Source organism: Tamandua tetradactyla, chromosome 1, assembly GCF_023851605.1.
Source record: "Tamandua tetradactyla isolate mTamTet1 chromosome 1, mTamTet1.pri, whole genome shotgun sequence".
Lineage (NCBI taxonomy): Eukaryota > Metazoa > Chordata > Mammalia > Pilosa > Myrmecophagidae > Tamandua > Tamandua tetradactyla.
The window spans coordinates 90,133,723-90,155,125 of record NC_135327.1 but is presented as its reverse complement, the minus strand read 5'-3'; the positions used below and the strand labels follow the sequence as shown (position 1 = coordinate 90,155,125).

The 21,403-nt window shown below is 38.8% G+C and overlaps 1 protein-coding gene across 4 annotated transcripts in view; it reads left to right on the top strand.

The window, feature by feature from the left end:
- The first annotated feature begins 2,217 nt into the window (after positions 1-2,217).
- The window catches only part of AVL9 (AVL9 cell migration associated), a 184,818-nt gene continuing 165,632 nt past the window's right edge, over positions 2,218-21,403 (top strand). For 3 of the 4 annotated variants that reach the window (XM_077120366.1, XM_077120361.1, XM_077120360.1), the window contains exon 1: positions 2,218-2,609. In XM_077120366.1, the coding sequence (XP_076976481.1) occupies positions 2,517-2,609 (93 nt within the window). In that variant the 5' untranslated portion in view covers positions 2,218-2,516. The remainder of the gene's footprint in view (positions 2,610-21,403) is intronic. The other variant, XM_077120350.1, reaches the window with a different exon arrangement.

The window sequence follows — 21,403 nt, the reverse complement described above, 5'->3', positions numbered from 1 at the left end:
GGGTAGTAGGAAGGGGAGAGGAAGATATTGTTTAAAGGGTGCAGTTTCTCTTTGAGTTTAGGGTACTGGATTTTGGTGGTGGTAGCACAATATTATAAATGTAACTAATGATACTGAATTGTACACTTGAAAGTGATTACACTGGTAAATTTCAAGTTTTATATGTATTACAATAAAAAGTAAAACAAAAAACCCACCTCTTTTAACTTCAGGAATTCTAGAAAACTAGGATCTGTTACTGGATCTCCAGGACAGTGAATTAAACAAACTGGTCTTAGATTGTACATATAGAGTTCTAACATTTTCTGTCCTAACATCTTTTTTTAAAGATGTCCAGTCAATATTTAATTTTTGCCTATGCCAACTGTGGAAAATGTCAAGACATGTGGAAGAAAGCAGTTAGCATATTCTGTATACAGGGAATAGCATAATTTCACAAGCACTTTTGAGCCAACAATGAGAATTTGGAAATATATAAAAGAAATGGACAGCAACATCTTGAAGAAAAAAATTTTACAGTATTTTTATTATCATTAAAGTAGTTCTACTGAATCATAGAAACTAAGCTTGCTTACAGGAAGTCTGCTATTATTCTCAAAGGTGTTTAGACTACATTGCAAGTCCTTAAATTTCAAGGCCTGGAGTGGAAAATAACAACTGCAAAGGTTGCCTAAATTAAGGAATATTCAACTAGTAATGGTAAATTTCACAGTCACTGTTATAATCTCAAATTCTATTTGAAGCAGACATTTATTCTTTAGTTTATTCCAAAACTGTCTTAGGTAAGACTTGATAAACCTGTCAGTATTTCCATTATTCACTTTAATTTGACGTAGAATAAGATGCATTGCTTAAAAGAAAAAAAAAGTAGCACAATTAGTAAAGAAAATAAAAACCCTGGTGTGCTGGTTTGAATCTGTTAGGTACTCCAGAAAAGCCTATGTAATTTTAACCCAATCTTGTCCCTGCCGGCAGACAGGTGGGACATTTGGATAAGATTGTTTCCATGGAGATGTGATCCCGCCCATTCAAGGTGGATCTTAACCTGCTTGCCAGAGTCCTTTATGGGAGAGAGATTTTTTGAGAGAGCCGAGTGAAGCTAAGAGAGACAGAAATGCCCCATGAGGAACAAGCAAGGACACACAGAAGCCCAGAGACATTTTGAGGAGAAGAGCCTACAAATGTCGGCATTTGCCTTCCCATGTGACTGAAGAATCCCAATGCCTTCCGCCTTTCTTCAAAGTCAAGGTTATCTTACCCTTAATGCCTTAATTTGGACATTTTCATGACCTTAGAACTGTACATTTGTAACCTAATGAATCCTCTTTGTAAGAGCCAATCCATTTCTGGTATACTGCATTTTGGCAGCTTTAGCAAACTGAAACACCTGGTGACAACAAATCCCATATATTTTCTGCTGACTACAATATTAAACCTAGAAAAAGAGAAAATGAAAATAATATGTGAAGAAATTAGCAGGACCAGAATAGTGAGTTTACAGGTGACGTCTCCCTGTAAACTTCCTTTATTTTCAAGGATATTCTGCTTCAGGCCTTAAATCGCTTCCAAACTAACTACATAATATTTAAGTGATTTAAAAAAACAAACCTAGAACAAAACAAAAGAGAAATCTTGGTGGCAAGTAATTCAAAGATTCACATACACAGCCACATCAACATGTCTCCATGTTATCAAATATTTAAGAGTGAAGAGCAGAGACCCTAGGCCAAAAGAGGAAAGGGAAGGAAGCAAAGGAATTAGATTATTGGAGAGTAAACAAAAAAGATACCAAAAGCAATTGATTATTGGCTCTTTTATGATGATTATTATTGTATACTTTGGATGAAATGCATAGTGGTGTGACCATATCTCAATAAACACTTAAAAAATGAGAGAACGAAATCTGATGAAAGAGGGAGGGTAGGAACAGAACTCTATAGAGGAAGAAGAGCAGGCAAAGGAAGAAGTAACAGGTCGAGGCCCATACAGCCCTGCAGCTGCAGGTGCGGGTAGCTTCTCCACCCACCGGAGTAGATCCCTCCCCTCTTGTCCCCGCCCCATCAGAGCCCTCTGGCCAAGTCCCGCCCAACCAAGCCACGCCCCTTCCCCGCAGGTCCCGCCCAGGTACACTCCGTCCAATCTCTTCTCATCTTGGCCCGCCCTGGCCGCAGGCCCCGCCTCGCTCCTACAAGCCCCTCCCCGGCCCCTCTGACTCTGCCCCAGTAAGTCCCTCCCAGTTCTGCACAGCCCAGCCTCGCCGGCGGCGGCGGCTACATCAGGTGACAGCCCGGAAGCGACGGAAGCGGATGAGGGGAGAGCTGTTGCTGCCCCCGGCGGCGGCGTGGAGTTGCTGGAGCTACTTGGCCTCCAGCGGGCAGCTTGCGTGGCCCTCATGCGGCTTGCTCGCTGACACCTGAAGTCCTCCCACTCTTCGTCCTTCTGGGGACGGCGGGATCCTCTGGTCTGCCGCCCTTGGTGGTTGTAGCCGTCTTGGTGCGGGCCGGCCGCGACCACCCATGGAGAAGGCCGGGAGGAGCGGCGACGGCGCCCCGCGGGGGCCAGTGCTGCACATCGTCGTGGTCGGTTTTCACCACAAGAAGGGCTGCCAGGTGAGGAAGTGCCCGCGCCTGCCCGCGGCGGTTCGGCGTTCACCTCTTGCCCAGCACCCACACCCCTCTGCGCGCCAGTGGCGGCGCGTTCGCTTGCTGGGTTCTGCTCTTGTCCTCCTCCTGCCTCCACAGAGCCCCGCGGCGGCTTACCTCCGAACTTGTCTGGCTCCATCTGAAGCCCAGCCGTTTCACAACCTTTTTTTTACTTCTGCCCCTGGAAATTGTTGATTTATTTTGAGTTGGTAGGTTTTGAAGTTCGTTAGTGGGGTGGGAGGAAAACCCGAAGATCGGCCCCATCTCTTCCCCATCCATCACTGTTTCACTGGCTTTCTGGGTGTCCGCTTATAATGGCAGACTTCAGGAAAATTTAGTACTTGGAACCCATTCAGTGGGCTTTCACATAAATCCCTCAGGTTTGGTTGAAGCACACGCAGGCGCTGTGAGAATATCGACAAAATGCCTTTGTTTATCTGATGGAAGTCCTAGAATCTGTCGTATGGATTTAGTGTTGTCTGTTGCCTCCCGTCTCCCCCCACCCCCCAGTGTTGGGTCTCAGTTTTGCAATTTCATCTTGGCCAGATCTTGCCTTTTGTTAAGAAAGTGACCTCTTCAGATCAATTGTAATAAGAGAAAGTGTATTTACCGAACATGAAATGTGCAAATAAAAAAGTCGTTTTTAAGGGTGTTCACTGAATCCTTAATCCAGCCTTTGAAATGGTGAACGTGAACAATGGGATATTTGCATTCTGTGTATGTACTGAGGGCTGGGGAACAGAATAGTTAGAGGATTTTTAATGAGAGCAAACACTGGAAAGCAATGATGTCATAATGTGCTAGTATATAAGTAAATTGAGATGTTTTATATAAGTATTAAAACTCCTGATTAATAGGTAATTTAACATTCGGTTTTTTGTATTTCTTAAAGAATGTAACATTTTTTAAGATTTTTATCAGCAAAAATGAAGTTCCTCAGAGATAAGTGAGGGAGTGGAAAGATGGTTGTGATTATACTTGTTTTGAAGGCTGCTTAACATCAAAATTACTTTGTCTCTCAGATGAAAATGGGGTAGAAAGATACCAAGGAAGTGCTTATTCAATGTGGTACAAAAAAAAATTCACCCAACAGCAGCAAAACACAAGTTTTTAAATTCTGGCCCTATATTTAGAGATAAGAGATTAGATATTTGAGATTGTACCATAACGTGCAAACAGAATGACCATCATCATTAGATCTTTAATATTTAAAATCTAAAACTTCACACCTTTGAACCTCAATAGTCACATTATAACTTTCTTTGGCTATGGATGAAGTGATTGAAACTTAAAAGAGGTAAAGTGATCATGCTGAGGTCACACTGAAGAACAGCACTGAAGTCAGTCCTGAAATTGCTCCTGGCACCATATATTTCATTCTACTGGGCCGTGTGGAATTTTACGAGTTATTCTGAGTAAAGAAATGGGAGCCCACTTGGGAGAATTTACAGAACCAAATGGAGCTTTTGAAGATAAGAAGGAACGTAGGCGATTGCTTAATTTTTTGCTGTCAACTAAAGTCGAGGTAATGTATTTTATACCTGTTTTATTAGCGAAAGTAGAATTGTATGTCCATTCCAGAAAGGAATATTATTTGTTTCATGAAATAAAATGAAATATTGGGTGCATGGTTACGGTTAGTTCAGTTGAGGAACTTTTGCCTGCGATGTGGGAGACCTGGGTTCAATTCCTGGCCCGTACACCACCCGCACCCCCCACCCCCCTAAAAAAGCACATCATGAACAAAATTCCCTATGATACACATATTACATATCTGCCTCTCTGTGTATGTATCGATATAGAAATATATACGTATATGTAGGGAGACATTTAAAAAATGTAATGTTGCTTATAGAATAAAGAAAACTGAAGAACAGATTATAATGTGAAAGATACATTTAGGGCTGAAGTTACATGCCAAGTGCTATGGCATTTCTCTAGATTGGTGGGGATTTTGGTTTCAGCACTGAGGTAAAGGTGGTGGGATTTATAAAATGAACATGTGCCAGTCAGGAGACCTGGTTGACACCCTGGCCTTGCAACTCCCATGACCTCCAACAGTTCCAGATTGCCTAATTTTTCTTTGCCTCAGTTTCCCCTACCATAGTCTTCATAAGAATTTTACACCTGGCAGGGATCCTTGAGGATCATCTACGGCCCCCTAAAATTTGCACATGAAGAAACTGAAGCCAGGAGAGATTAAGTGGTTTAAGCATCCTTATACAAAAGTTTGGCGATAATTGAAACCCAGGTGCCTGTAATCTTTATATCTGCATCTCTTAATAGCACTGTTGGGTTATAGGCTCTTTGGAGAAAAGAGAAATAATGCCTTATATTTTTGGTAACCCTAATTGATGCTGCTTAATGGAGAAGTGACAGTTATTTTTTTAATAGATTTACTTGTTGAGTATCTGCTCACTGTGGTAACTGATAGAATGGAAGAGAATGCAAGAGGTTCTGCCACAATGCAATGAAAGATGAGAAACCCAGTATGGGTTGTTCTGTTTCAGATGTACAGAGTGGCTGGCTTGTTTTATTATTATCGAGTGGAGAAAAGGAGCTTTTAAAAAATTGCACCTGTTTTGTGTTGTGGCAGATAATGAAGAGCTAAGAGCTTGTTTTTGCAAATTTGAACTTGTTTCGCAAATCAAACTTGAAAATGTAGCATAGCTAGTCAGTCCAAATGCACAGAGTAAATAGGGTGATTTTGTTTAGAAAAACTTTTCAGATAAATTGTGTGCCAATCCAAGTTGTGTATTCTGTAACTTTTATAGGAGTCAAACAGTTATAATTTTCATGGAATTACTACTATTTCTCAAGGAAAAATTTTCATGTAATCTGTTAATCTGAGGAATCTGTTGTTCCTCAACCGGAAGTTAGTTGGATAGAAGACACTGTGACTTCTGGACTTTTAAAAAGAGTTAGGGTTGGGTGAGTAGATAATCTGAAAAAAACATCATTGCAAACCCTCTGTGATATCAGCCAGATTATTTCTAGGGCTGCTAGAAATATAGGTCTATATTTCTAGCAGCCACTATAGGTCAGACAATAGAGCAAGTGAATGAAGTCTCTCATGCTGGGTTGTCAAGTCAGTCAAAAACAATAAAAATTTTGCTGGAAACATTATTTCTGTAAATTCATGGTAGCTGTCTGGCCAGAACAGGACGTTAAATGGATGTATGTTTGTATGGGAAAAATACAAAATAGTTTGACTACTTTTTTTTTTCGATTTTGGTTACCTTTAATTTTTTTTTTGTCTTTGTTTTTATAAAATATCTAGAACTGTTGATTTTTCGCAGTGTAGAGTATTATTATAGCAAAGATACTAAAACTTCCATTACGTTATATTAGTTCTTAAAGATGTTCTTCATTTCTGCTAATCATTGTCTTTTTAGATGTCCTGCAACTCTGCTTTCTTAACCCCCTTCTGTACTCCCCATGGAAATTTATTTCATGCTTTCGAAAGTGTTGAGTGTTACATGCATAAATCGTGTATGGAATTACTGATCTAGAGAATGCTGTTGGTTTTAACCAGTATATCAGGTGTTTCAGAGGCTCTAGTTATGTAAGATTTCCCCCAGGATGGATTAATCAGCTACCTGATTCCCTATATTAAGATTTTACCTACAGGTGTAAAGGATTAAAAGTACATGTTGCACTGAATTGTAACTCTGACTTCAGATGGTTTTAGCTTGTGTGAGAGTGCTTTGTTAACTGCTCTTCAAAGGATTCAGATAGCCACGGGTGGGTCATGTTGTTCAACAGTTCTTTCCATGTATTAAATTAAAAAGTAATGCCTTTCAGCAGTCTGCTTGGTTAAGCATGTTAAGTTTACAAACGAGAAGGTACTAAATCTTTGTAGAGTGTCTTGTTATGAAGGTGTTATGATAAAGTAATTATGTCCTTCACATCGACCACAAGGTGCGAGCAATCTTCTAATATGGTTATGTTAATGACTCAGAAGCTGGGTTTATGAAAGCGGCTCATTCGTCTTATTACCTACACTTTTTTTTTTACCTTTGAAGTCTTCAGATGTATTTTAAATGAAAAATACCTTTATTTAGCATTTAGATTAAAATGAGCATGTGTTAAATTAATCACTTGACCTTTTTTTTCACTTTTATTTGGGTAACTTGAGGGAATATTTCTATAGATAACATGTTAGCTGTGACGATTCTTCTAGTTTGATATATTTACATTTAGAACATTTTGAATGATTTTAGCTATTACCATGACATTTGAAATGGTTTTGAAAACTGATTAAATATAAAATATTTATCCATTCCAACTCTTTTCCTGAATGTTTTTTAAAATTTACCATTTAGCAAAGGACACTTCTCCCATAAAAACTTAACCTGAAGTTAGATTGTTTGACATGAAATAATTTATGGACACCTTCTCTGAAGTAAGTTTCTTGTTATGGGTTCTGTGCTCCAGAGTTTTGTTTAATCTGTATTTGCTTTGTGGCAGTAAATATGTGAACCAAATCTTTGTCAGTTTGTCATAATCTTTTGAGAAATATAAGCAAATGTATTCTTTTATAGATAAGTTGAACTTTTTAAAACATTCGGACTAATAGGAAATAGTTCTTTTCCAAAGTGATGTCGTGCAAAGTTGAAATTATTGCTTGATTTGTGACCATTTTTCTGATAGAGTTCATGGTTTTTTATATATAGCTTGCAGTTGTAATTCTTGAATAAACAATTTTTACATACTCTACATCTAAAAACAAAAGGATTAGTATAAAATAATTGGAATTAATGTTTATGGTAGTTTCAAGGGTAAATAAAGCAAGAAGAAGCAGTGAAGAGAGAATAGTATCTTTTCCTGACTGAGTGAAATGGTGACAGGAAAATGCCCATGGGTAGCAGAATGTTGTAAAGTCAGGATGAGTTGAGGAGATGAGGGGTGCTGGTCCATGTTATTGTGAGACATAGTGCGCAAGCCTTGACCCATTCAAAATTTGGTGACAGGTGGCAAGCATGTTGTTTTGGCAGCTGCCATTAATGAAATCCTGTGGTGACAGTAATGAAACACTTAGGAGGTGTTGTATGTGATTCTTGTTCGACCAAGTAGGCCTTTGAAGAGAAGAACTAAATTTGGAGGGTTAGAGGTTAGAGGTTAGAGAAGAATAATTTTATCTAAAGATTGTTTTTAGCTACTAGTTTTAGACAAACTATCCTGAAACAAGATTGCATTTTCTTGTCCTCCACGGCATTATTTCTTGAATTTTAATATTTTGGCCATGGATTTTTCTCCCTGATTTTGGCCCTACTTTTGTATATGTTGAAATGATGTTCTCTGACTTTGTGGAACTGCAACATTAGCCCTTAGAACAATTGAAGTTTTTTCATTCAGCATCAGGTTAAGCAGAGTGGATGTCAACCCGCATAACGGAGATTTAAAATACCGTGAGATTCCTTTGACATCTTAAAATTCCTCCCAGCTAGCTAAAAAAGTGCCTAATTTTCTTCCTTTGGCTTAAGTCTTTGATCCCTAGGAAAATGCTTATATACCACAGATAGCATGTTTACACAAATGTTACTAATGTGATTCAGATCCTTTACTAAGCACAGATTTTGCTAAACAGAAGAAGAACACAGGTCTTATCTACTAGGCATGATCACTGCAAAAGGAAGATACAGAGAGAGTTGTCATTATCTACTTAATAATTTTGAGTAAGACTAGAAATCTGCACTTAAATTTTTTTATTAGAGAAGTTGTGGGTTTAAAGAACAATCATGCATAAAATACAGGATTCCCATAGGCATCTTCCCCCCCCTTCCATTAACACCTTGCATTGGTATAGTACAGAGAAATCTGCTCTTAATACCTTAATGACTATCCCTCCAATTATTTTTCTATAAGTACATATAGCTTTTGTTCGAAAAATGTTTTTCCATGTTAATATATATTATAATATTATGTAAATTGCTAAATAGCATTCTGTTTTATGCAAGTTCTTTAATTTAACTGGTCTTTTTATTAGACATGTAGTATTCCAATTTGTAACTACTTTAATAGTGCTGTAAAGAACATCCTTCTGGCTAAATCTTTGCTTTTTTTTTTTTTCCTGGAAGTCTTCTCTGATATATAATTTTTTTATTAATTAAAAAGAATTAACAAACAAAACATTTAGATATCATTCCATTCTACATATACAATCAGTAATTCTTAATATCATCACATAGTTGCATATTCATCATTTCTTAGTACATTTGCATTGATTTCGAAAAAGAAATAAAATGATAATAGAGAAAAAAAAGACTATACATACCATACCCCTTACCCCTCGCTTTCATTTACCACTATTTCAAACTGAATTTATTTCAACATTTGTTCCCCCTATTATTTATTTTTATTCCATGTGTTCTACTCTTCTGTTGATATAGAGCTAAAGGGAGCATCAGACACAAGGTTTTCACATTCACATAGTCTCATTGTGAAAGCTATATCATTGTCCAGTCATCATCAAGAAACATGGCTACTGGAACACAGCACTACATTTTCAGGCAATTCCCTCCAGCCTCTCCACTACATCTTGAACAACAAGGTGATATCTACTTAATGCATAAGAATAACCTCCAGGGTAACCTCTCAACTCTGTTTGGAATCTCACAGCCATTGACACTTAGTCTCATTTCACTCTTCCCCCTTTGGTCGAGAAGGTTCTCTCAATTCCTTGATGTTAATTCTCAGCTCATTCTAGGGTTTTTCTCAGTCCTTTGATGCTGAGTCTCCGCTCATTCCAGGATCTCTGTCCCACGTTGCCAGGAAGGTCCACATCCCTGGGAGTCATGTCCCATGCAGCGAGGGGAGGGTGGTGAGACTGCTCGTCATGTTGGCTGGAGAGAGAGGCCACATCTGAGCAACAAAAGAGGCTCTCTTGGGGGTGACTCTTAGACCTAAATTTTAAGTAGACTTGACCTATCCTTTGCGGGGTTAAGTTTCATATGAACAAATCCCAAGACTGGGGGCTCTGCCTATAGCTTTGGTTGTCCACACTGCTTGTGAGAATATCAAGAATTCAACTTGGGGAAGTTGAATTTCTCCCCACTCTCATCATTCCCCGAAGGGGGCTTGCAAATACATTTCCAGTCACTGATCAAATCACTCTGGGATTCATTGGGGCATCACTCTGGACAAACCAACAAAATCTCATGTGCTACCTGAGATTCCAAGTACTTATGACATTCAATCAAACTATGTACATGAGTTATATTAGGAAATGCTCTAGTCAAAATCTAAATTTTGTAACAAATAAAGATTTTTTGCTTTAGTCTCACACATAAGGTGACATTTTAAAGTATTAATTATCATCTATTTTCAGCACCCTGCAATAATGACATTGCTTTGCTCTTCCTCATGCCAAAACATATTTAAAATGTGTACATTGTACATTTCACTATTATTATACACTCTAGGCATTCCTAGATTATACCATCTCGATCTTTGCCATCTACTTTCTTTCTGATTTCATTTATGTCCCCAGCCCTCCTCCCTCTATCATTCTCACATGCAGCTTCATTCAGTGTTTTCACATAATTTATTGTGCTGTGTATTCCTGAGCTTTTATATCCAGTCCTGTTGCACAGTCTGTATTCCTTCAGCTCCAATTACCCAGTATCTTACTCTGTTTCTATCCCCTGATGGTCTCTGTTACCAATGACATATTCCAAGTTTATTCACTTATGTCAGTTCATATCAGTGAGACTATACAGTGTTTGTCCTTTAGTTTTTGGCTAGTCTCACTCAGCATAATGTTCTCAAGGTCCATCCATGTTGTTACATACTTAATAAGTTTATTCTGTCTTAGAGCTGCATAATATTCCATCGTATGTATATACCACAGTTTGTTTAGCCACTTGTCTGTTGATGGACATTTTGGCTGTTTCCATCTCCTTGCAATTGTAAATAATGCTGCTATAAACATTGGTGTGCAAATGTCCATTTGTGTCTTTGTCCTTAAGTCCACTGAGTAGATACCTAGCAATGGTATTGCTGGGTCGTATGGCAATTCTATATTCAGCTTTTTGAGGGACTGCCAAACTGCCTTCCATAGTGGTTGCACCATTTGACATTCCCACCAACAGTGGATAAGTGTGCCTCTTTCTCCACATCCTCTCCAGCACCTGTCGTTTTCTGTTTTGTTGATGATGGCCATTCTGGTGGGTGTGAGATGATATCTCATTGTGGTTTTGATTTGCATTTCTCTAATGGCCAGGGACATTGAGTTTTTTGTTTTTTTTTTAAGTGGAAACTGTTTTAGCCTTTTTTTTTTTTCATGGAGATCTCATTAACATAGAGTGGATTTTGAATCAGTATACTGAACACAGTTTAAGTTATGCTGGATGGCTGTCTTCATTATAAGTATCACTCATACTGTGGGATTCGCAGATTAATTTTACATACAGAGTGCTTTGCACATGCCTCTGATTCAGCTTTTTTTCTATTTTTATTTTATTATAACACAGAAAGGACTTGATAGTCACTGTTGTGTGCCCTTTTTTTTTTCCAAATAATTTTTTAATCTGCCTAACATACTCTAGAATACGTCAGAATATTATAGTAAGCTATACAGAATTACAAGTTCTTGTTCCCTGTTCTAGACTCCATGAGTTTAGGTTGTTTAAATGAATTAGATTGAATGCTATAGAAAATTAAATTTTGGACAAAATAAACATCGCTTCTTTTGGTCTTACACAAAAGATTATGTTTTAGAATACAGACAGTATCATCTGTGTAATTTGGAACTGTTAGGTACTCCCAGAAAAGCTATGTTCTTTTAATCCAATCTTGTGGGTATAGACTCATTGTGGGTGGGATCTTTTGATGAAATTATTTCCACAGAAACATGACCCCACCCATTCAAGTTAGGTCTTAGTTTATTGGAATCTTTATCTCCTCTACCGTGCCTTTCATTCCCATAAGTTCTGTGATTTGTTTTTTCAGCCTTTCCATTTCTTCTTTTTGTTCATTCCTTGCCTTCTTTATATCCTCCCTCAATTCATTGATTTGGTTTTTGATGAGGTTTTCCATATCTGTTTGTATATTCTGAATTAATTGTTTCAGCTCCTGTAGCTCATTTGAATTGTTGGTTTGTTCCTTTGACTGGGCCATATCTTCAATTTTCCTAGTGTGATTTGTTATTTTTTGCTGGTGTCTAGGCATTTAATTACTTTAATTAGTTTATTCTGGAGATTGCTTTCACTTCTTTTACCTAGGGTTTTCTTGCTGAATGAATTTGTTGTCTATCTGTTCTTTGACATTCAGTTCGGCTTTACCTGGACCTCTAGCTTAGGTTTTGTTTAACAGAGGAGAATTTTTCAGTTCTTGTTTTCTTGTTTCTTGCTCTGCTTGTATGGTGCCTTCCCTCCCCACCCCACCCCCCACACACACACAATTAGGAGGGTCTACTTAGGTATTATAGACCCCAGCTGTATTTTCCCAGACCAAACTGGCCTCGTATCAGGAGGAAAGAGTCATCTGCGTCGGTTTTCCCTGAGGTTGAAAGACTTTCTGTGAAGTCTCTGGACTGTTTTTCGTACCCTGTCCAGTATGTGGCGCTTGTGTGACTGCAGGTCCCACCAGCATAAGATGATGCGGTACCTTTAACTTTGGCAGACTCTCCCTGCTCAGGGCGTGGTGGAGACGGAGGAGAGGTTGTAGGCTGGTTTTAATGGCTTCAAATTACCAAGCTCTGGTGTCTGAATTCCTTGAGGGAGGGATTCCACCTGAGTTGGGCTTCACCCCTCCCCTGGGCTCCAGACAAGCCCTCAAACAACCTTGTTTCTGCCTGTGTGTGAGGCAGTTGCAGCCTGAGAAGTCCTGCCACTGATTCCAGAGGCAGTCAAGCCTTTGTAGAAACACAAGCACAAAAACCTGTTTCCTTTTTTTTTTTTTTCCTTTTTCCGTCAGCCCTGCCCCCTTGGCTCCAGGGCAAAAATGAGCAACCTCCACTTTGACCAGGTTCACCTGAGCTCGGGGCCTATTTTTAGTAGTCAGAACTTGTTAATTAAATGCCACAATTGGCATTTAGTTGGGCTCAGCCCCTGCTGCTGGTAAATTCCGTTTCCTGTCCCCTCTGGGAATCAGCCTGTGGGGGAGGGGCGCCGGCCACCGTGGCTTGGGAAACTCATGGTTCTGGGGGGGAGGCTCACAGCTGGTCCAGCTGGTCCAGACTGGGGTACGCTGTGTGTCCGGTCACTGATGTGGCCCAGGAGCTGTTCTGTACTGTTTCTGATTATTTAGTAGTTTTTCTGGAGGTATTGGAGTCTTTAAAAGAGCTCATAGAGAGCGACAGAGCTCAGAGCTGATGGGAGAGCAAGGAGGTGAAATCAGACACAGATATTTGGAGATGCTTGGAGACAGAAGCTCAGGAAGGAAGCCACTGGAACCAGGAGCTAAAAGCAAGAAAACCTGGGAGCAGAGGGCCAGTAGACATTACCATGTACGTACATTCCCATGTGACAGAAATGTGAACATGATTTATTTGAAGTTATACCCTTGTTGGTGCTTAATTTGGACATTTTCATGGCCTTAGAATTGTAACTTGTAATTTAATAAATCTGCTTTATAAAATCCAGTCCATTTCTGCTGCATTGCATTCCATCAGCATTAGCAAACCAGAACATCGTCCTTTATCCTATACTCAGATTTACCTCAGTCCCAACCAGATCAGCTTCATTAGTATCTCTAATTGAAGTCTGTCCCTTTTTGGCTTAACAGTTGCTGTATGGAGTAATGCTGACTTTCAGAGCTGCAGAACTCTGAGTCTTAGTTGTCACACGGTACCCAGAGTTCCAGAGAAATACCAGGTAGTACACATTGAGCACAATATCTCAGAATTTAGAAGTAACACTTAAATCTCAGGAGCAAATATGACTGCTGTAAGAGCTTACAGTCTAGGCCCTAATTTTCTTGTAAATATTTTCTAAATGAGTCCATACAATATTTTTCTTTTTCTTTCTGGCTTAACTTGCTCACATAATGTCCTCAGGGTTCATTCGCGTTCAACATGTCATGCCTTCCTTTCTTTCTCAGCTGGGCTGTTGATAGCCAGTCCCAGAGAGAGAGAACAAATGTTAGCAATTACTTCTTGGGATTGATACTATATATAGCATTGTAAGTTTCATCTTCCCTTCCCTGTCTTCTCATTTGCTGCTGCTTTCCTTCCATGGACTGGGATACCAAGTATTCTAAATCTATTAGCACTGTGTATGAAATAAAGTGATTAAGTCATAGGTTTTGAAAGAAGACCTAAAGCTTTCTTACTATATCATGGGGAGCTTTAATATAGATGGCTAGGCTAATACTTTCCTCTCTTATTTCTGCTCCTTGGCAGAATAAGTGTTCTACGTGATTAAGTTGTTAGAAATCTGACTTCTAGATGAACTATGCTTCGTTGTCCATTTAGGTTTGAAATATGGCCCTCTGTACTTGTGTTTTCTTCATATCACTGATGCTCATTATCACACAGTATACCTTGTTTTCATATGCAGATATGTGAAAATGACTGCAGAGTTGTTAATAAAACCCTTTCTTGTCCTCATGGCAGCTGTTACTGGTGATATGAGTGTATTAGAGTTCTCTAGAGAAACAAAATCAACAGGAAACACTCGCAAATATAAAATTTATAAAAGTGTTTCACGTGATCGCAGGAACACAGAGTCCAAAATCCACAGGGCAGGCTGTGAAGCCGATTATTCCGTGGAGGATCTGGACAAACTCCACAGAAGAGTCTCACCAGACTAAACAGGAAGAGCCTGTCTCTTCTGAATCCAGAAGGCTTCCAATGATCAGATTAAGCATTACTCATTGCAGAAGACACTCCCATTTGGCTGATTACAAATGTGCTTGTGTTTTCTTCATGTCACTGATGTAATCAGCTGCAGATGCAACTTCGTATCGCTGATGCAATCAGCTGTGGGTACAAATGTAATCAGCTGTGGATGTAGCTGACATGATCATGGTTTAATTCTATGAAATGTCCTCATTGCAACAAACAGGGTGGCACTTGCCCAACCAGACAAACAGGTACCACCATTTGGCCAAGTTGACACATGAACCTAACCATGACAGTCCACCCCTTGTCAACTTGGCAGCTATACATACCACCTTAAAACCATACCAAATTTCTAAATAAAAAACAATAAAAGTTTTCCTGGAAGATGGCGGCTTAGTAAGACGCGCGGATCTTAGTTTCTTCTCCAGGACAGCTACTAGGGGAGTAGAAACGATACAGAAAGCGCCCAAAGCCACAACAGAGATAAAAAAGACAGCGTACCCCATCCTGGAACGGCTGCTGGCTGAGAGAAGCAGCTCGGGTGAGATCGCGGAGGCGCGCGGGCCTCACCGGGCGGGGCGGCAAGCGGCCGGAGTTACTCCCTTCCCCCTTCCCGGGCTGGCTGGGAGAATTGGAGAGGCGGTCCCCTGAAACCAAGGCGGCTGGCGCCCACACCACGCGCTGCCTCCCGGACCAACTGAGAGAATTGGATCGGAAATCCGCAGGCCGTGGAGAACGGTGATGGGTGGGGGAGGCCCCTTCCAAACCCGTGACTCCCGGGGAACGTGCACTCTCTCGGGCGGGCCGCTGCCGCTGGCGCCCTCCCGCCACGCTTGTCGCCCAGGGCCGACTAGGAAATTCGGACGGGCTCTTTCCCGGGCTGCGGCGACCAGCAACCCTCCCTGCGTTCGGACCCCGGGCCGGCTCAAGCCGTTTCGGCTAGCGAACCCCCCGGACGGCGAGAGTTTTCCAAAGTTTAAGGTCCCACAGCACCTTTTACTGGTGGGACCCGCAGACAAACGTGTGCCACGAGCACCACCTACTGGGCAGGATAAGAAAAACAGAACCCAGAGATTTCACAGAAAAATCTTCCAAACTTTTGGATCCAATACCCAGGGAAATCTGTCTAAATGCGCAGACGCCAACAGAAGATAACGGATCACGCTCAAATAATTGAAAATATGGCCCAGTCAAAGGAACAAACCAATAGTTCAAATGAGATACAGGAGCTGAGACAACTAATGCTAAATATACGAACAGAAATGGAAAACCTCTTCAAAAACGAAATCGATAAATTGAGGGAGGACATGAAGAAGACATGGGCTGAACATAAAGAAGAAATAGAAAAACTGAAAAAAACAAATCACAGAACTTATGGAAGTGAAGGACAAAGTAGAAAAGATAGAAAAAACAATGGATACCTACAATGATAGATTCAAAGAGACAGAAGATAGAATTAGTGATTTGGAGGATGGAACATCTGAATTCCAAAAAGAAACAGAAACTATCGGGAAAAGAATGGAAAAATTTGAACAAGGTATCAGGGAACTCAAGGACAATATGAACCGCACAAATATACGTGTTGTGGGTGTCCCAGAAGGAGAAGAGAAGGGAAAAGGAGGAGAAAAACTAATGGAAGAAATTTTCACTGAAAATTTCCCAACTCTTATGAAAGACCTAAAATTACAGATCCAAGAAGTGCAGCGCACCCCAAAGAGATTAGACCCAAATAGGCGTTCTCCAAGAAACTTACTAGTTAGAATGTCAAAGGTCAAAGAGAAAGAGAGGATCTTGAAAGCAGCAAGAGAAAAACAATCCATCACATACAAGGGAAACCCAATAAGACTATGTGTAGATTTCTCAGCAGAAACCATGGAGGCTAGAAGACAGTGGGATGATATATTTAAATTACTAAAAGAGAAAAACTGCCAACCAAGACTCCTATATCCAGCAAAATTGTCCTTCAAAAATGAGGGAGAAATTAAAACATTCTCAGACAAAAAGTCACTGAGAGAATTTGTGACGAAGAGACCAGCTCTGCAAGAAATACTAAAGGGAGCACTAGAGTCAGAACCGAAAAGACAGAAGAGAGAGGTATGGAGAAGAGTGTAGAAAGAAGGAAAGTCAGATATGATATATATAATACAAAAGGCAAAATGGCAGAGGAAAATATTATCCAAACAGTAATAACACTAAATGTTAATGGACTGAATTCCCCAATCAAAAGACATAGATTGGCAGAATGGATTAAAAAACAGGATCCTTCTATATGCTGTCTACAGGAAACACATCTTAGACCCAAAGATAAACATAGGTTGAAAGTGAAAGGTTGGGAAAAGATATTTCATGCAAATAACAACCAGAAAATAGCAGGAGTGGCTATACTAATATCCAACAAGTTAGACTTCAAATGTAAAACAGTTAAAAGAGACAAAGAAGGACACTATATACTAATAAAAGGAACAATTAAACAAGAAGATATAACAATCATAAATATTTATGCACCGAACCAGAATGCCCCAAAATACGTGAGGAATACACTGCAAACACTGAAAAGGGAAATAGACACAAATACCATAATAGTTGGAGACTTCAATTCACCACTCTCATCAATGGACAGAACATCTAGACAGAGGATCAATAAAGAAATAGAGAATCTGAATATTACTATAAAGGAGCTAGACTTAACAGACATTTATAGGACGTTACATCCCACAACAGCAGGATACACCTTTTTCTCAAGTGCTCATGGATCATTCTCAAAGATAGACCATATGCTGGGTCACAAAGCAAGTCTTAACAAATTTAAAAAGATTGAAATCATACACAACACTTTCTCGGATCATAAAGGAATGAAGTTGGAAATCAATAATAGGCGGAATGCCAGAAAATTCACAAATACGTGGAGGCTCAACAACACACTCTTAAACAACGAGTGGGTCAAAGAAGAAATTGCAAGAGAAATTAGTAAATACCTCGAGGCAAATGAAAATGAAAACACAACATATCAAAACTTATGGGATGCAGCAAAGGCAGTGCTAAGAGGGAAATTTATTGCCCTAAATGCCTATATCAGAAAAGAAGAAAAGGCAAAAATGCAGGAATTAACTGTTCATTTGGAAGAACTGGAGAAAGAACAGCAAACTAATCCCAAAGCAAGCAAAAGGAAAGAAATAACAAAGATCAGAGCAGAAATAAATGAAATTGAAAATATGAAAACGGTAGAGAAAATCAATAAGGCCAGAAGTTGGTTCTATGAGAAAATCAATAAGATTGATGGGCCCCTATCAAGATTGACAAAAAGAAGAAGAGAGAGGATGCAAATAAATAAGATCAGAAATGGAAGAGGAGACATAACTACTGACCTCACAGAAATAAAGGAGGTAATAACAGGATACTATGAACAACTTTACGCTAATAAATACAACAATTTAGATTAAATGGACGGGTTCCTGGAAAGACATGAACAACCAACTTTGACTCAAGAAGACATAGATGACCTCAACAAACCAATCACAAGTAAAGAAATTGAATTAGTCATTCAAAAGCTTCCTAAAAAGAAAAGTGCAGGACCAGATGGCTTCACATGTGAATTCTACCAAACGTTCCAGAAAGAATTAGTACCAATTCTCCTCAAACTCTTCAAAAAAATCGAATTGGAGGGAAAACTGCCTAATTCATTCTATGAAGCCAACATCACCCTCATACCAAAACCAGGCAAAGATATTACAAAAAAAGAAAACTACAGGCCAATCTCTCTAATGAATACAGATGCAAAAATCCTCAATAAAATTCTAGCAAATCGTATCCAACAACACATTAAAAGAATTATACATCATGACCAAGTAGGATTCATCCCAGGTATGCAAGGATGGTTCAACATAAGAAAATCAATTAATGTAATACACCATATCAACAAATCAAAGCAGAAAAATCACATGATCATCTCAATTGATGCAGAGAAGGCATTCGACAAGATTCAACATCCTTTCCTGTTGAAAACACTTCAAAGGATAGGAATACAAGGGAACTTCCTTAAAATGATAGAGGGAATATATGAAAAACCCACAGCTAATATCATCCTCAATGGGGAAAAATTGAAAACTTTCCCCCTAAGATCAGGAACAAGACAAGGATGTCCACTATCACCACTATTATTCAACATTGTGTTGGAGGTTCTAGCCAGAGCAATTAGACAAGAAAAAGAAATACAAGGCATCAAAATTGGAAAGGAAGAAGTAAAACTATCACTGTTTGCAGACGATATGATACTATACGTCGAAAACCCGGAAAAATCCACAACAAAACTACTAGAGCTAATAAATGAGTACAGCAAAGTAGCAGGTTACAAGATCAACATTCAAAAATCTGTAGCTTTTTTATACACTAGTAATGAACAAGCTGAGGGGGAAATCAAGAAACGAATCCCATTTACAATTGCAACTAAAAGAATAAAATACCTAGGAATAAATTTAACTAAAGAGACAAAAAACCTATATAAAGAAAACTACAAAAAACTGCTAAAAGAAATCACAGAAGACCTAAATAGATGGAAGGGCATACCGTGTTCATGGATTGGAAGACTAAATATAGTTAAGATGTCAATCCTACCTAAATTGATTTACAGATTCAATGCAATACCAATCAAAATCCCAACAACTTATTTTTCAGAAATAGAAAAACCAATAAGCAAATTTATCTGGAAGGGCAGGGTGCCCCGAATTGCTAAAAACATCTTGAGGAAAAAAAAACGAAGCTGGAGGTCTCGCGCTGCCTGACTTTAAGGCATATTATGAAGCCACAGTGGTCAAAACAGCATGGTATTGGCATAAAGATAGATATATCGACCAATGGAATCGAATAGAGTGCTCAGATATAGACCCTCTCATCTATGGACATTTGATCTTTGATAAGGCAGTCAAGCCAACTCACCTGGGACAGAACAGTCTCTTCAATAAATGGTGCCTAGAGAACTGGATATCCATATGCAAAAGAATGAAAGAAGACCCATCTCTCACACCCTATACAAAAGTTAACTCAAAATGGATCAAAGATCTAAACATTAGGTCTAAGACCATAAAACAGTTAGAGGAAAATGTTGGGAGATATCTTATGGATCTTACAACTGGAGGCGGTTTTATGGACCTTAAACCTAAAGCAAGAGCACTGATGAAGGAAATAAATAAATGGGAACTCCTCAAAATTAAACACTTTTGTGCATCAAAGAACTTCATCAAGAAAGTAGAAAGACAGCCTTCACAATGGGAGACAATATTTGGAAATGATATATCAGATAAAGGTCTAGTATCCAGAATTTATAAAGAGATTGTTCATCTCAACAACAAAAAGACAGCCAACCCAATTACAAAATGGGAAAAAGACTTGAACAGACACCTATCAGAAGAGGAAATGCAAATGGCCAAAAGGCACATGAAGAGATGCTCAATGTCCCTGGCCATTAGAGAAATGCAAATCAAAACCACAATGAGATATCATCTCACACCCACCAGAATGGCCATTATCAACAAAACAGAAAATGACAAGTGCTGGAGAGGATGCGGAGAAAGAGGCACACTTATCCACTGTTGGTGGGAATGTCAAATGGTGCAACCACTGTGGAAGGCAGTTTGGCGGTTCCTCAAAAAGCTGAATATAGAATTGCCATACGACCCAGCAATACCATTGCTGGGAATATACTCAAAGGACTTAAGGGCAAAGACACAAACGGACATTTGCACACCAATGTTTATAGCAGCGTTATTTACAATTGCAAAGAGATGGAAACAGCCGAAATCTCCATCAACAGAAGAGTGGCTAAACAAACTGTGGTATATACATACGATGGAATACTATGCAGCTTTAAGACAGGATAAACTTATGAAGCATGTAATAACATGGATGGACGTAGAGCACATTATGCTGAGTGAGTCTAGCCAAAAACTAAAGGACAAATACTGTATGGTCCCACTGATGTGAACAGACATTCGAGAATAAATTTGGAATATGTCCTTGATAACAGAGTCCAGCAGGAGGTAGAAACAGGGTAAGATAATGGCCAGTTGGAGTTGAAGGAATACAGACGGTGTAACAGGACTAGATACAAAAACTCAAAAATGGACAGCACAATAATACCTAATTGTAAAGTAATCATGTTAAAACACTGAATGAAGCTGCATCTGAGCTATAGGTTTTTGTTTTGTTTTGTTTTGATTTTACTATTATTACTTTTAGTTTTTTCTCTATATTAACATTCTATATCTTTTTCGGTTATGTTGCTAGTTCTTCTAAACCAATGCATATGTACTAAGAAATGATGATCATGCATCTATGTGATGATGTTAAGAATTAATGATTGCATATGTAGAATGGTATGATTTCTAAATGTTGGGTTAATTTCTTTTTTTCCGTTAATTAAAAAAAAAAAAGAGAAGGGATAATTGGAGCTGAAGGGACACACATTGTACAACGGGACGGGATATAAAAACTCAGAAATGGACAGCACAATACTACCCAATTGTAATGCAATTATGTTAAAACATTGAATGAAGCTGCATGTGAGGTATAGGTTTTTTGTTTTTGTTTTTGTTTTTTTTTTCTTTCTATTGTTTTAATTCTTATTCTGATGTCTTTTTACTTCTTTTTCTAAATCGATGCAAATGTACTAAGAAATGATGAATATGCAACTATGTGATGTTATTAAGAATTACTGATTGTACATGTAGAATGGAATGATTTCTAATTGTTTTGTTAATTCTTTTTTTAATTAATAAAAAAAAAAGAAGTAAAAAAAAAAAACAATAAAACTCACATTTTTTTCTTTCACCTAACAATATTCAACTGTCCTGCATGTAACTGGAGACACATTAAATCTCTCCAGAATAGAGTGTAAATCCTTGGGTAATATTCACTCTTAAACTTGATGCCTTACAAGTTAAATAGTATAACATGAACAAAACAGCATTACAGTCCTTGTTTC